General features: G+C 40.8%; 1 protein-coding gene across 3 annotated transcripts in view; it reads left to right on the top strand.

Moving 5' to 3' along the window:
* Positions 1–17,335, top strand: part of epb41l5 (erythrocyte membrane protein band 4.1 like 5) — a 41,604-nt gene that overhangs the window by 15,996 nt on the left and 8,273 nt on the right. For all 3 annotated transcript variants that reach the window (XM_046843491.1, XM_046843482.1, XM_046843475.1), the window contains exons 7-17: positions 1,139–1,191; positions 2,912–3,032; positions 4,486–4,573; positions 4,661–4,749; positions 4,843–4,912; positions 6,884–7,053; positions 7,440–7,546; positions 7,645–7,669; positions 8,888–8,927; positions 9,759–9,874; positions 16,835–16,986. In XM_046843491.1, coding sequence (XP_046699447.1) covers positions 1,139–1,191; positions 2,912–3,032; positions 4,486–4,573; positions 4,661–4,749; positions 4,843–4,912; positions 6,884–7,053; positions 7,440–7,546; positions 7,645–7,669; positions 8,888–8,927; positions 9,759–9,874; positions 16,835–16,986 — 1,031 coding nt within the window. The remainder of the gene's footprint in view (positions 1–1,138; positions 1,192–2,911; positions 3,033–4,485; positions 4,574–4,660; positions 4,750–4,842; positions 4,913–6,883; positions 7,054–7,439; positions 7,547–7,644; positions 7,670–8,887; positions 8,928–9,758; positions 9,875–16,834; positions 16,987–17,335) is intronic.

Raw genomic sequence — 17,335 nt, 5'->3', positions numbered from 1 at the left:
TTCCTTCCTTCTATCCATCCATCCATCCATCTCGTTCCTTTCTTCCATCCATCCCCATCCATCCATCCATCCCCTTCCTTTCTTCCATCCATCCATCCCCTTCTATCCACCCATCCATCTCCATCCATCCATCCATCCATCTTTCCATCCATTTCCTTCCTTCTATCAATCCATCCATCCATCCATCCATCCTCCCTGCATCCATCTCCTTTCTTCCTTCCATCCATCCATCTTTTCTTCCTTCCTTCCTTCCTTCCTTTCTTCCTTCCTTCCTTCCTTTCTTCCTTCCATCCATTCATCCATCCATCCCTTCCTTTCTTCCATCCATCCATCCCTTCTATCCACCCATCCATCCATCCATCCATCCATCCATCCATTTATCCATCTATCCATCCATTTCTTCCTTCTATCCATCCATCCATCCATCCATCCATCCATCCATCCATCCATCCATCTTTTCTTCCTTCCTTCCGTCCCTCCTTCATTTCATCCATCCCCTTCCTTTCTTCCATCCATCCACCCATCCATCCATCCACCTTTTTCCTTCCATCCATCCATCCATCCATCCATCCATCCATCCATCCATCCATCCATCCATCCATCCATCCATCCATCCATCCATCCATCCATCCATCCATCCATCCATCCATTTCCTTCCTCTCTCCATCCATAAATAAAACCAGTTTTGTGCCGGTGGTATCATTTTATTTTGTTGTATTTATCTGCCACACCTTAAAGGCCGTAAAAATATTGTCTGACATTAAACCGGTCCGTGGTGCAAAAAACGTTGGAGACCGCTGATCTAGAGATTAGATTTTTTTAAAGCTAAAATTGTCGTAAGGGGAAATATTGACGTTGCCAATAACAGTTTATCCAAAAAAGTGTACAGTGTAAGCAAAATTAAATGAGTACCATGAAACAAAGATGGCCATCATAAGACTTTCAATCGCAAATACACAGTACTAATCTCTCACCTGAACAGAAAAGTTCAGAGCATTCAAACAACCATCTTTACAATTATTGGATCACGTGAGCCGGACTGACCGACCGACCTCATAAAACGTGTTGATTTTGTTGATGCATGTTAAAAAAATGTACTGAATAGAGCTAATGAACCCCGTGTCCTGATTAAACCTAGGTTAGACTGCCCCTTCGATACGGCCGTGGAGCTGGCAGCCTTCTCTCTGCAGGGTAAGTTCAGCCAGGAAACTCTGAATTCCTTTCGCTGAGGAACGTAAGAATCCGAATGTGTGGCATTTTCACAAAAAAAAAAAATCAGGGTAATGAAGTACACAAACTTTTCTGCATTGTTAGTTCTCAAAGATTTCCTTTTTTGCATTTCACACCAAGGCCTTCAGTGGTGTCCCACCTGAATCAATCCAACTCTTAATACGATCATTATCATGCCCTGGCTATAGAAACCATCAATTTTATACAGAAACGCAGTATAACAGAGCGCCGCATCACAGACAGGAATCTCATACAGTGAAAACGAATGGCGTGACTAAAACAAGAAACCAAATGAACACAAAGTCTCGTTTCACTGCAGCCACAGCTGCACCATCATCTCTAGCACAAGCATCTCAAAACATCTCTAGCGACTGCGTTTTCCGTGCATTCATGTCCGGCTTTTCTTAAAAAAAATCCGTCTTGTAAATGGTTGTGTTGGTACAGTAATTTTTCGCCACGTCGCGGTTCAGGTTTCGCGGTTTCACTGAATTTTGTTAGTTATTTTCATTATTTTTGCGGTAAAATAAACATTTTCTAGCCTAAGAAATTCAGAAGACTTGTAATGCTCTTCTTGGGTATGCAGAACATTGATTTAATCCTCCATCATCATTAGTACTGCACACTTAATTCATCATCATCTTCATCATTCAAAGTAAAGCCTTGAGATATACAGATATTCTGTACTGTATACATATTAGGTTGCCACTTTGTGGATTTTCACCTCTCGCAGGGGGGATTATTGTATATCTACAACTAAATCAGTTTCTCCTCCTTTGGCAGCCATCTTGGAATGAAAGAACAGATACTTAATCCACACTGATAGATTTGAGCTTGTGCAGCTCAGAGTCTGACTTAGCGTGTGCTCTGACCATCCAATCAAAGGTTGTAAATGCGTCCGAGTGACCGAATTGCAGTTAGATTGGATAAAGAAACAAGCAGCATAGATTTTAATCATTTCATGCAGCACCCAAGCGTGCGATCTACGTGGGAACAGAGCACGTGGCTTCTATAATCCTCTTTAATATGCGGTGTAGGAGCTGTGTACAGTGTCGAGCGAATTCGACAGACCCTCGGCTTTCCCTCGCTCTGAAACGCTTTGCCTTTGCTGTCTGGCGGGACGCCGGACACACAACGAAGCCCATATTGCTCATTTGTCGACTCCAGCAGGGTAGACGTGTCATTACCAAGGATTAACTGCTGAACCAGGGCAGCAAGACTCCACTGAGGAATGTCTTGAAGTGAGTCAGCAGTTTTACACTTGAAGAATGGGGCGTTCTCAATACGGGGTGAAATTTGCATTTCCTATCTCCATCTTTCGTTCTCGTTCGCCATTTCTTTCTTTGTTCGCCAACTTGTTGGAGCAGGGTTGGGAGGAGGGGGGGCCCCCTAATCCAGACCCCAACCCTCATCCAGGACATGGACACATTCGCGTACTGTACTATGGCTGTCCAAAATCACTCCTTATTCTAGGATTTTTTGGGGAAAAAAATGTATCCCCCTGTAGAAAAATGCAAATCCTATACTTTATTGCTTCTACATTATAACTACTACACTTTTAATAAATATATTTTAACTAAATTCCATTCATTAGTCAATTTATTTTTGAGGATTTAATATTTTTGTTGTTTAAAATTGTTACATTTTGTTGTTAAAAAACCTTTGACCTCTCGACTGCTTTCAGCCGAGTTGGGCGACTGCGACCCCGCAGAACACGGCCTCGACCTGGTGTCAGAGTTCCGCTTTGCACCAGAGCAGACGGAAGAGATGGAGATGGCCACCTACAACGCCTGGAAAGAGTGCAGGTAACTGTGGCAGGGTTCACTGTGTGGACCAAAAAATATATATTGGGCATCCTGACAGGAAATGGGAAGCAGATAAGGAAGTTAACTGACGTCCTTTATCTCTTCGGATTATACCTGTATCGTCCTGCCTGCTCTCCTGGGGAACAGTTAAACCCTGTGAGTTCCAATGCAGAAGTGTGTAAATCTGCACCAGGTGTGGATGTTGGATGCTACCGGTTGTGCCGTTATTTTCTGTACGCAACATACGTTTCAACCACTGGTTTAAAAGGACACAATTAAACTAATTGAGGAAATAATCATTACTGACTAGAATTAATTATAAACAAGGTACTAAATTGAATTGTTTTAATACTGGTCAAATATAAGGAATTGTCGTCGTCATTTATTCTTGTGTGGACAGAACCGAAAATTTGCGGTCCCCGGTTTTTTCACGGTCCTTTTAAATTTCGGTTAGCTGGAAACATAAAACCGCTCGAATTTAATTGAATTTAACTTAAATGTATACTCTTTTTTTTTTTTTTTTTTTTTAAGTTTGTGTTTATTAATACTTGTAATCATCAATATTTTAATAGTTCCGATTTTTTTATACAATTTTAAATAAAATGCCTGGTTGGTTAAATAATGTTATAATATTTGAGAAAAATTAAATAAATAAAATTTTTTTTTTTTTAAGTAAGCTTTTAAATTTGCGCAAAATAAATTGCGTAAATAAAATGAAACATAAAAAAAAAAATTTAATAGTTTATATTTGTCAGACCCCCATTTGGGTAAAAATATGTAAGTGTGGGTTTATTATTTAATTTTATTTATTTATTTAATTTTATTTTTTACATTTAATATTGATTTTTCTTACGATATTATCTACTCAACTGTTCTACTTTTCAGCATACTTTATTCCTTCCATCCTTCATTCATTCACTCCTATGTGGATTTGCAAGAATTTTTCTTCTTTTAAGAGAAATTCTCAACGCTATATATAAAACGCAGTAGCGCTAGTTCTATGGATTCAAGAAATGCGTCCTGCATGTCACTATGTTTGTGACAAATCAAAAATCTTGAATTCATATCGCAAATGTTAGCTGCTAGCAACTTCCTAGCCATATAGTGCGCTTGTTGTGTTCTCTTATCAATTCAATCCTCTGGTGAAACGTTGTGTGTAAGGCGCCGATGTGTAAAATGCATCAGTAAACACGTTCGGGTTGCCTATTAGAGCTGAACCCCTTCTAGCGGTGTCTGTTCATGAGTGTCAAAGCTGGTTTCCTTTCAAATCCGAGAACATGGTGTTGAGATGTGAAGATGTTGAGTTATAGTATCCTTTTCAGATGCTTTCTTCCAAAAGGACATGATTTTGCTATCATTTCCGACCGTGTCAGATGGTCAGTCAGGTCAGAAAGCCTTTGTGAGTCTGTAGATAAGCGACAAAATTCCTTTACTGGGTCTCGTTATCTTGCAGGGGCCAGATGCCTGCGCAGGCTGAGATAAACTACCTGAACAAGGCCAAGTGGCTGGAGATGTATGGGGTTGACATGCACATGGTTAAGGTGAGCATGATGCAGACGTGTGGTATGGAAACGCCAAAAAAAAAAAAGAAAAACTCAATTTTAAGTGTTTAAGCATTTTATTTTCAGGCCAGAGATGGAAATGAGTACAGTTTGGGACTGACCCCCACCGGAGTGCTCGTGTTTGAGGGTGAAACCAAGATCGGCCTGTTCTTTTGGTAAGATGACAGTATAATATGGTTTAGTCAGATCTGCATTTATTCAAGCATTTAATGTATTTGTGTGCATTTGTTTCCTCTCATCTCATTCAGGCCCAAAATCACACGGTTAGACTTTAAAAAGAGCAAGCTGACCCTGGTTGTGGTGGAAGACGATGAACAGGTAATTCAGAACACCAGAAAAACAGAACTTCATGTTCCTTTTACAGCCTTTAGAAACACACTCCCATTTATCCTGTCTGCCTGGCACGGTTGCCAGGTCTTCGAGTTTAACCGTTGGTCGTGCGTAATTCCGGGCCGCTCTTACCTACGCGCTGTCCGCTTTATCACGTTCCACTCCCTCACATGATAAAATGCAGATCTGCTTAGGGAGAGTTTTCATGGCTTCCTGTGCTGTCGATCAACATTAGGAAGTAAACAGAGATATTATATATAATATTTTAGTTCAAGTTAGTCGAAATATCCTCCTTTTACGAGGTGGTTTTGGGTTTCCGATCGGAATGTTTGAGGTTCAAGTCCCGGTATCTCCAATCTGCCCCCATTTGGGGCCCTTGAGCAAGGCCCTTATCTCTCTGTGATCCAGGGGGCGCTGTATCATGGCTCTGACCCCAGTTTCCTAACATTGCTGGGATATAGAAGAAAGAATTTCAAATGAGGCTCGTTCTTCGGAATCCATACCGGTTCCGTGTCCGGTTGCTTTGATTGTAGGTGCGGTGAAATCGCATGTAAAGACTACAGCCATCATTTTTGCTTAGCGTATTAATGATATACAGTATATCCCATGGGTTGCTGTTTTTTGTGCGTATATATAATATATATGTGTGTGTGTGCGTAGGGTTGCATCCCTGCTCCTTAGTGGATAGATGCCTGACTGATGTTGGCTCATTTCCATCAGGAGTTAATTAAACACTGCCCTCCCTGAGGCATGTCTGGCATCTGGAGCACTTAGCTCTCTCTAAAGCAGTGAACATAAAGAGCTGTCCGTCACCACACGGGTCCCGAGAGACTCTCTATCGCACACCCAAACCGACTGCTTTAACTCGGCCCATTGTGATTTAAGCTCCGGTAATGTGAGACCAAAAGATGATCAGGGAACCTTCCTGCTCCAAAAAACGGTCTCGACTCGACCGTCTACAGAACATTGTTCCACTCGTACACTGTCCAAATTTAAATTAGTGCCAAAAGGAACACACACAAGAAGTGGTGTATCCAAATGTTTACCAGACACCGACTACAAAACTTTACTCTAATGAATAATAGACCCAATGACATCATCGCAGTTTCTTAGGAAGTGGCGTCCGTCTTCTTCTCTTCATCTCTCGTCATTTTCTCTCTCTACAACAGTCGGGTTAATACACTTTATCCCAAAGGTGTTCAGTGGTTTCGAGGTCAGAAATCTTCATGCAAATACATTCTATACAGCTGTGCACTTCCAGGTGTGCAAAGATTGAAAGATGATTTACTTAACTATATGTACAAACATTTGGGGACATCATGTGCTTTCCATCCCATTTAGTTCTCATTTGCTGTTATATTGTTATGTTGCCTTCACTTTTCTTAAGGCGTTCCGCTATGTTTTGCGCTGATTTATCCTCATTCGGCCACAAGGGCTGGTGTGGGGTGAGGAGACCTGTGGGGTGGTCAGCACTTCAAATCATCTCAAAAAAGGTTGCTAACGAATCCAGAGACGTCCTATACAATCATGTGCCTCCATCTATGTGGGATTAGTTTGCGAAAGAACTTCGTCCTTATAGTGTAGCTCATGCCTTTACTGAGTATGTTATGAAATATACAAAAAAAAAAGTTCAGAAGTAAAGAAAAAAAAGGAAAATTTAAGTTTTATCGACTAAAAATTTTTATTTTTACTATGAAACAGCACTGACTTTTTAAATTATTTTTATTATTAATATTTTTTTTTATTGTTGTTGGTTTTTTTTAATTGTTTTTTTTTATTGGGTTTTTTAAAAAAAAAATTTAAATTTTTTTTTTTTTTATTTTATTTTAGTTTTTTTTTTTAGGGTTTTGTATTTTATTGGGGTTTTTTATTGGGGTTTTTTATTGGGGTTTTTTATTTATTTTTTTTTTTTGTTATTTTATAATTTTTTTAATTTTTTGGTCTCTTTCTTTCTTACAGGGCAAAGAGCAGGAGCACACATTCGTATTTCGCATGGACCACCCCAAGGCCTGTAAGCACTTGTGGAAGTGTGCAGTGGAGCATCATGCTTTCTTCAGGCTGCGTGGCCCCGTCCAGAAAGGCTCCTCCCAATCAGCGTTCATTCGCATGGGCTCCCGTTTTAGATACAGGTACTGGAGTCGTTTTCCAGCACATGACTGCTCGTTCCATTTCCGTTGCAGTTCTTAGTTGTGTCTCTGCCAGCATCTCTGATATATACAGTATATAATATAAGGATCTAAGTTCATTTCTTTATCTGTGGGATGAGCCATTTATTTAATTTTTTTTCCCCAGACCCACATGTCTGTGTTTTTGTCTGTGGAATCTTATCTCCAGCCGCCAACGCTTTGACATGCTCCAGTTAACCTCTCACTGGGAGAACTGTTTTTACTTCCTTGTCTCTCCTCGCTCCCTTCATTCTATATTTCTATGTATTTGCCCGAACCTAATAAATATATTCACTCGTTGTGTATCGTTTGTGTTTGCTACTAATGAGCTTTTTGTTGTCGTTTGGCAGCGGAAAGACAGAATACCAGACCACGAAATCTAGCAAAGCTCGGCGCTCGGCTACTTTCGAGAGACGTCCCAGCCGTCGCTACTCCAGAAGAACTATGCAGAACAGAGGTTCAAATCGAGAAGCTTCGATTTTTGGAAGATTTTGCCCAAAATGTTTATATTGTATAATGTTGATTTTGTTCTTTCTTTCCTTTTTTTTTTTAAAGGTCCATTTGTTCCCAAATCCCTAGAGTAAGTATTTTTGTGGTGATCAGCTGTGATAAATCATAGGCGTGTGTGTGTGTGTGTGTGTGTGTGTGTGTGTGTGTGTGTGTGTGTGTGTGTGTGTGTGTGTGTGTGTGTGTGGCTGCAGGACTTCATTATGAGATGTTTGCTTTAGAATGTATTATCACATTGCAGGGGTTTAGTCGGTTCAGCTGAGGTCAATTGGGGGGAAAAAATAAACATAGTATTTAAGTATTGTGGTGTGTGTGTGTGTGTGTGAGAGAGAGCGGGCGAGAGCCTGCACATGTAGTCTCTCTTTCATTTTTTTTGAGGTGTATAATATAAAAGCATTTGTAACAGAAGACCTTTGGTGTGAGAGTTAAAGTGTTGGTATATTTACCCCAAGCACGAGCAGTTGAGGAAACTTCTCTGCAACCTTCGCATTCCTCAAGCATGAGCTCATACCGAGCAGATCGTTTCTTCTAATGGTTTGAATCCTCACTAAGCCCTGTTTTACTATTCTACTGACTATAACTTGCCGTTATAATAACCTCCATTTCTTCAGGAAGATGTTCTAGATTATGGAGTGTGCTTGTGGACATTTGGGATCATCAGCCACAAGGGGATTAGTGAAGTCAGGTACTGATGAAGGTGAGGTGAGGAGGCCTGAGATGCAGTCAGCATTCATCCTAAAGATTTTCAATACGGTGAAGGTCAGAGCTCTGTAGCAGGCCGCTGAAGATCTCCTACTCCAACCCTTGTAAAGAATACGTTCATGGACGTTCAGGTGTCACGTCTCCTAGAAAACGTTATTCTACCGTATTCATGGACATCCTTTATGTCTGCCTTTAACTTTGTGGTAACAGTTTGGGAAAGAACCACAAATGGCTGGAAAAGTCAGGTGTCCCAACACTTGGTGCACTTTTTGTGTTATTCGCTAAACGCTGTTTGGTGAGTCATTGAGCGAACAGTAGAACTCTCATCTTAGAAGGACAAAAAGTACAGGACGTTTTGCCTTCCGTCGAGATCTCAATGACGATGAATACAGAAATGTGACCGCTCTGGCGATAAGGGTAAAAAAAGTGTGTTATCTTTGCAAATGACTCAGACAGGGGAGTGTGTGTACGGGTGCTATCGCATTACCCGATCGCAAGGTCGGTCTCAAGCACTCATCGCCAGCTCATAAAACGTCTCATCATTCGTCTCAAAATAACACGAGTAATGTTTTATCTCCCCTTTCTCCAGGAACCAGAATAATGGAGTAAACCCCAGTCAGGAGACGAAGGTATTAAATCTTTACTTTGACCAAATTGCTTTTCATACTATACACAGCATCCTGCTTGTTCTACTGTGTGTTGTTCTTTACACTCTTATATAATTGTTGGTGTTGCCAGATGAAACTAGATCCCCTCTCCCCTTTTTTTTTTTGCACAATAGTTTTACGTTTTGGACAAAATGTGTACAATCTGGCAACCCATAGCTGATTTGTGTTTTTCTTTGAAATGTTATCTAACGCATACCTCAAGTGCACGAGTGTAATACGTGAAGTGACTTTTTTTTGTGTTTAGTAAACAGGGTACTTTTTTGTATCCCAGTGTGTTCAGTGTTTGTGCAAGTTTTTTTTTCTCGGAATAGTTTTGATCCCTCACTGAGTCTCAGCTCTGTAGATTCAACGTTTGTATGCCTGACTTGTTTTCTGAGAGACACAGGCATCTCTCTTTTGTTTCTATGCAACAAATTCGGTCTTTAAACTGTATGAAGATTCAATTTGACCCAACAAATAGGTCAATGTAGAGATTTGTCAATGAAAAATCCTCCCTTAGCATAAATAACAGCTTTACACACTCTTGATATCCAGACAGTGAGTTTTAGCAAAGGTTCAGCTGAATTGCTTTCCGATGCTTCTTTTATAACTTCTTTCTGAACGTGATCCACTTCATCCCAGAGCGGTTCAATAGGATTTAGGTGCGTTGATTGGGCAGGCCGTTCCATGATCAATGACACTCCAGGAGACTGTTTGGAGCATAAAGAGTTTGGACATATCCGTGTGGAATAAATCTCCAACCATTCAGAATCATTTGGTTGTCCTTTGTGCGCTTTCCTTTTTCCGGAACAGCATGTCCAGCCTGCGTGGCCCGGAGTGTCTGCCGTCTCCCAGCCCTTGGCGCAGGGTCCCTTGTCCATTGAAGCTCTCTCCAGGAGTCCTGGAAGCAGCCAATCAGGGAAGAGAAGGTAAGCTTGATGCAGTTTCGAATGCAATAATGCAAGATCGCCTTGAGCCGTACGTGTGTGTGTGTGTTTGTGCTTATCTCATAGTGGTGATGGTACAGTGTCAAGTAGGTGGCTTGGCTTGGCTTGGGAAGGAGACAAAAGCTCTTGCTGCTTTGCTCTTCTTTTTCTGAATTTCTTCACCATGTTTCGTATGCCGGTTTTGTCTCTGCTAAGGCTGTTTGAAGGATCTCTGTGCGATGAAACGCTTTGCTTTAAGCACCTTGGAATATTGCAAATATATGAGCTTAAACCATTGTATTAAAGGGAAGAGTGGATACATATTTTCTCTGTTATGAAAGTTTGATCCGACATTTTTTTTATTTTATTTAATATCCTGCTGTTTCTTTAGTTTTTTTTTCTTTTTACTTTTATTGTTCTAGTATGATGTTCTGAAATGGCCTTTTCATAAGTTAAGGTATGTACTCTTTAGTTCTAAAGCTCTGGCTGTATATATCGGTTGATTTTATTATGTTCTTTTGGACGGGCTTTCCCGATCGGCTTGGGTTTCAGCACGGCACTCTCGCTCGTTCCGCTTTTACAATCAGTCCAACCCGATGGACAGGGAAAAAAATTCTGTTGGATGTGCAGAATTCTTAAGGGTGATTTTATGTCCGATTCAATCTATTCTTCTTTCGTCCTGTCTCTCGCAAGCCTTTGGGCGCTTTCTGATCCAATCAGCTTTCTTCTTTACCTCGGATTTGTAACCCGCTTGAACGAGCTGCGTCGCAAATAGCCGTAGGGGAGTTGAGTCTAAAAACAAATTGTTCAAAGAACAACGTCAACATCAGTAAGTTTAGTGTTAAACATGACAAATGTAATGGCGAACCAAATGCCTTCTGAAGCCGAGTGTTGGAGGTGAGAGACTCCTTCATTCGCCTAGCCGAAGTTGCTGCTGTTTAGAGAGAAATGGAGGAATTGGCGTCAATCATTCGTTGAACATCCATGGTACTGACCGTCAAGTCTGTGAGGTTGATTTAACTCTGGAGGAACCACTCTATTTGTCTTGGCGTGACTTCCTGTTAAAGTAGCAATTATGTCAACAGGGGTGTTAAAGATGTGCTCTGTAGGCGCTGTTTTGGACAGTCGAGGATGTGTATTTAAATACTGGAAAGTCTTGATGCATGTCTTTCTTCTATCTTCAGCCCCAGTATTAGTACTAGTACAAGTAATCTTTGTGGACAAGAAAGGCCAGATCCTCCCGCTGCCAGAGAAGAGAAACCTGCACGATTAGGTTATGGTGGATGTCTATAACTGCCTTAAGGCTGCGTGGTCAGAATATGAAATGTTGGTCGAGAGAGATCTTGCCATATGTGGATAACATGACAATGCAGTATTCCTGTGATGTAGACTGATGGAGGACAGGACTGGATGTGTTGAACGTCTTTAGCATTGTAGTGGTAAAAAAAACAACCCAGGTGACGATACGACCACAATGAGAGAATATGTCAGAGGGAGAACAGAAGGAGGTCCGAGCATCGAGCCTTGCAGCATAGAGCAGATTTGGATCTCCTCATTTCTTTTGCACATTTCATGCTGTAAATCTCCTCTTCTGCCACATGCTGGAGATGTTTTGTTATCAGTTGTTGGATGGTTTTTTGTTTGTTTGTTTTCTGCACCATTCTAGACTGTTGAATTATTCCCAGTTTCTGAAATATACCCGGGGCTGTAGACGAGAAGTCTGACACCGGAGTAACCGGCGATTCGGCCATTTAGGGAAGAGTGTATAAACGAAACTAACAGAATGAAAGTGTCCAACTTTTGGAAAGAAGAAGAAAGGATTTCAGGACTGAGGACATTTTCACTTTTCTTAAACAACAGCTGGTTAATGAATAACAGGAAGAGTTTAACTGATTCTCTGTCACCCAGTGAGTCTGCTTGCCCTCAGCGTTCAACTTGAATGTATTCCTCTGTGTTTTGGTCTTACGTACTGACACAATCCATCTCGTGCCTACAACGTCTGCTGTATTTTGGATAGCTGTCTAGAGTTAGATTGAGAGTGAATTAGTCTCAAGGTTCTCGGAAGCTTTTCACTTTTATTTGGGACTCAGGAATTAGGACAGTCACATTGATCACGGGTTCTGTTCCAAATCGCACCCTGCCTCACTTTTGCATTGCGTGTTCGCTGCAATTCAACTTTTGTCCACTTGGGTTCGCATTCATAATGTCGGTGTTGACGTCTCTCTTCCGATTCCAATATTCGAATATCTGAACACGCATGCACCATTAACATAAATCAATTCTGCATGCTTAACTAATCTAATAAATCTCATTAGTACATGTTGTTCAGATTCTTTAAACTTTCACATTTTGGTCAATTTTGTTTCTTTTCTCTCAATTTTTCTTTCATTCTCAAATCCTTCATTTGGTAATCATTTTCATGACTTTCTCTTGACTTTTTTTTGGACCACAACGGATTTAAAGGCTTTAGCGACAGGCATGTTATTCACACTGGAAACACGTTCAGCATGGCATCACTTAAAATAAAATATGTAGTGTTCGTGCTAAGATTTTACCCCGGAAAAATGTAAAAAAACGATCCTCTCTGCAACCGTGCTTTGATGCTGCCTGTTCCAGCGTCTAGTCGGATGTTTGTTTCATTAGCTAATTCGGTCATGTTGTTCGATGTCTTTGGAACATTGTTTTTATGGCCCAAAGGCCTTAATGGGCCGGTGTATATAAAGGTAATGTTAGCAGGAGGATTGTAGACTGTTAAAAACCTTCAAGTAAAAACACTCTCTGCAGATAAATGCCAGATCTTTGAGTTTAACTCCGGTCGACAATTATTTTAAAGTGCCCTTGCTCAAAGTCTTTCCAGATTCCTCCTTCTCCTTCTCCTCCCGTGTTCCTGTGTTATCTGTTCCTACTCCTGTTTTTTTGCAAACACTCCCCCGACTCTTCAACATTCCAGTCTTCTCCTTTTACCTCCTCTAAAATCCCTCCCACTCAGGCCACCAGCATGACGGCTTGGCCCTGACCCTTCTGCCCAGGAAACCCGCCTCTCTTCCTCCGCCCATCCTGGCATCGCTCTACAACCCACTGTGTGTGTGTGTTTGTGTGCTGGGATGAAGAACCTACATGTCTGAAAGCACCTACCCGAACTTGAGCACTTCCTGTTTGATCCAAGACTGAAACTAGCCAGAGTGGCTGGGATAATGAGCAGATGATTTTTCAGGAGCCAGCTGCAGAAGGTTCTGCTCATTCTTATCTACAACTTGCTAAGACACTAAGACACATCTGGGCCAGGGGATGACTGGTTTCTCTACCTAAAAAATTGTTGCTTTAAAGGTTGACAAGGGAGTCGAAAATGTTGGTACGCATGCGTATACACACTGTATGGACACATTTGAGGGTAATGATGATATTTGTGTTTAATCTTCATTAGATGTTCTAATAACCTCCACTATTCTGAGAAGCTGTTCCATTAGATTTTAGAGCGTACTTGTGGTCAGATAAGAGATTTGACCTGGGGGTGCAGTCAGCGTTCTAATTCGTCCCAAAGCTGTTCAATAGGGTTGAGGTCAGAGCTCTATAGAAGGCCACTCAAGTTCTTCTACTCCAATCCATGTAAACCATACGTTCATGGAGCTGGGTTTGTGCACAGGAGCTTTGGATGCGGTCGAATAAATTTTCCCTTCACTTGAACCCAAATCTGCTCCGGCATTTACCAAAGAATGTAGGAATGTGCGCCTCCAACTCGGTGCGGTTCGGAGAAGAACCACATATGACTGCAAGTGTCAGGTCAGGTGTCCCAGTATGCGTGTCCATACGGTGCATGTGCGATATTTTATTTCAAAACTGATCTTGCTATTCAATTAGTTTTAAAAAGTTTTTATATTTTTGATAGTATAATTAAAAACAAAAACTATACAAGTTGATTTATACTCGTATAAAATACTGTTCCTTCAGGATTTTGGGCACATGTTTTGTCTCATTCGGAAGGTTGAACCTAGTTTTTAGAAAGAAAGACGTATCTAGTAACTGATGTACGCTATATGGACAAACGTTTTGAGACGCCTGCTATAGCATTCAAATTTCCCTTCACTTAAATTTGGAGTCTCAAACCTGCACCAGGCTCCATGAAGATATGGTTTACTTGGGTTGGAGTGGGACATCTAAAGTGGCCTGCTCTGACTGCACCCACCAGACTTCCTCACCTTAAATTGGGTTCCTAAAGTACTTGTGGTTGAAGGAGCACAAATATTCACAAGCAGGCTAAAAAAATGTTGTGGAACATCATCTCAGAAGAGCAGAGATTATTGTAACAGGAAACGGGGACATATTGTTAAACGGGATATACAAAAACACATATACTTTTAATCAGGTCCATATTTAGTGTTTTGTCAGAAGTTTGGAACCTATTTTTCTCTGGTTTTTGAGAGACACATGCATGTTCCTTCTGTTTCTAAGATTTTCTTTGGCCAAACAAAATGTACAGACTTGAATTGAAAACTTCTCCAGCATGAATCGCAGCTTTACACACTTTTCTGAACATCTGGACAGTTCGTTTTTAAACATTGCATGGTGTTGAGGTATGGAATGATAGTCATGTTGGTTTACTTCCATGCCCAAAGCAACCCCAAACCTCCAAGCTTCCACCTTCATGTTTGTCTGTCTCCAGTTTGTTTTTCATACAGATTAAAAAGTAACATGTATGTGTCTGAAAAAATGGTGTTTCCAAACTAGTGGAAGAGGATAGACAGCACTTTCCTCAGAGCGTGTTCCCTGTGATGCAGCATGGGAAGCGGTTTGAATATATTGGAGCAAAACGTGCAGGAAAAGTGCTCAGCTGGAATGCTTTGTGTTTTATCAGGCTGAGAAGAAGGTCTTGATCCAAGACCTGTTTGGACAGAAGTTGTTTTGGAATTTTTTTCTGTCAGAGAAGTGAATTTTATTGAGTGAGCGACTTGCTTTGTAACATCCCTCTTATCAAAAGCCAATGTTCAACCTTATGTAATAGAATTTATTCATCGTTTGAAACAGAGTTTGTATCACAAAATCATAGGGAATGAATACATCCAGATGACAAGCTAGATAAATTACAATACCAAATAATGAATCATCATAAAGCTGTAAAAAGTGATTCTTTTTTCTTTTGTTGTTGTGTGTATTTAGAATAAATGATGGAACGATGATGAACGATGTCCAGAGTGCAGTCGGGGCAGTGATGTATTTTTTCTTATGCCAATGAGATTTCATTCTGTATTAGCAACTTTCTTAAATCCTGTACAATCTGGACTAATTGTGTAGGATCAGTACTGCCGATCAACACCAAATTGTTCATCGCCAGTTCAACCTTAACGCTATATTTTCAACAGAATCTTTCAATACTGTGAGGCCGTATCCTAGCAACAACTTTGCACACTGAAACAAACTTGGTTGGCATCTTCAGAACTATTCTCGGAATCAATGCGATGTTTGTTCATCTAGACCAGGGGTACCGGATACGTCGACCGGTAGATTTCAAAGGTAATGAGTAGATCGCATGCCATTAAAAAAAAAATGCCATGCATGCGGAGCTGATTGACTGCCAAACTACAGATTTGTGTGTAGTTGGTGCAATTATGCCCAGAAGAGCAGCAACATGATTGCTGTAGATCAGCGGTCCCCAAACTTTTTTTGGGGCATGGACCGGTTTAATGTCGGACAATATTTTCACGGACCGGAATTTAAGATGTGGCGGATAAATACAACAAAATAAAATGATACGACCCTAAAAATTGGTATTTTCTAAATATAATAATAAATCCACTGTGTTGTTGTTTGTTCATTTTGCTCGCTTGGGGGTTTGAATTTAGCGGTAACGTATTATGTGTTAGCGGTCGGAGCCCCTTTAAGAACTTGTGACCGAGTGAAACATTTTGACATGCTTTAAGAGTAAGTCATAGACAGATGTGGCGGAGACAATTCGTTCATTTTCCAAAATAAAACAGAATCAGATGATAAATAAAGCGGAAATAATGCGTATTTTTTTCTGTACCAATTGACTCACGGACCGGTGCCGTAGAGGCAGAAAATACAGGAGCATTTCTGGTCATATGGAACTGCCTAATAAAAGATATAATAGGATTTATGGTTTAGAGAGGCTTAGCTCTGCTCACATGATGACAAGGGACAGTTCTTCTTTCTCCTCAGCATACACTTGAAGCAGTTCAAGAATTCCACAGCTTTGATGCTGCAAAGAAATTCACTATATGAACAAAACGTATTGGGACATCTGACTTTTCCAGGCATATGTGGTCCAAATTTAGAGGCACACAATTGTATAGGATGTCATTACATGCAGTAGAATAACATTTTCCATTTCCTTGAACTTGAAGACCAGAACCATGACGGTGCCTCAAAGCTCAGAGCTCTGACCTCAACCCAATATTATTACCTGACTTTATTAATGCCCTTGTGGCTGAATGAACACAAAAAAATCTACACTCTAAAATCTAGTGGAACATCTTCCCAGAAGAGTAGAGGTTAATATGACAGGAAATGGGGACTAGATGTTGGAATAGGATGTTCATATGAACCTTCAGATGTCCGGAAACTTTTGTTTGTATAGTGCATTTGTCTTAAAGCATTTTATACAATTTTGAAAAATTAAATACGGTACTTATTTAAAAGATTTAAAAGAAAGTGTATAAACTTTTATTCAAGAATTATTCTAGTTTGTTGGAAAATACCTGTACAGCAAAGCAAAGTGCAGCCAAAGTCTTTTGGCCCCAGCTAATGTGGACCGCATTGCAATTTTCCATTGTGGTGTTTGGTCCTTGCCCAAGCACTGGACCTTCTTAGCAGGCTGAGTTCAGAATGAGGGATCGTGTCTTATTAAACAGGTAAGCCGCATCTGTTGCATGCGCCACAGTTGAGAAACCAGTTGAGCTACACCGCCAGTAGGCCGCTTCTCATATGCCTTATGCACTCTCCTATCAGCGTCTCAGACGTGGCAGACCTGCTGGAGACCTGCGTGGACGACCTCATCCAGAGACCTGTTCCCATGGTGACGGCAGGCTCGGCTGAAGAGGCAGGGCCTAGTGTTGCTGTCTCCAGCCCCAGCGCAGTCCCTGAGAACCTGTCTCTTACTGGTGAGACACTTACACACACACAGATCAACGCGGTTCAGTTTTACATTATATATTTACGCCATTTTGCCAGACGCCCCCTATCTAGAGCGACTTACTATCATCTCATTCATAAATCTGAGGAGTTAAGGGCTTTAGGACCCAGCAGTGACCGTTTTGCGGTGCAGGGATTTGAACTCGTGACCTTCTGATCAGAACATCTAAACCACTGAGCTTCCTCGTTGTGTATTGCACAACCTTGCTGTGTTTATCCCTTACTTACATGCATACAGTATATACATCTACATATCGTATATATATTAGCTACTATAAATTTTAACACATTTTTTTTCCCCCCATAAGTTTATAGAAG

This window comes from Silurus meridionalis, chromosome 3 (genome assembly GCF_014805685.1).
Source record: "Silurus meridionalis isolate SWU-2019-XX chromosome 3, ASM1480568v1, whole genome shotgun sequence".
Taxonomy (NCBI): Eukaryota; Metazoa; Chordata; class Actinopteri; order Siluriformes; family Siluridae; genus Silurus; species Silurus meridionalis.
This window is presented reverse-complemented; position numbering and strand designations above follow the sequence as displayed.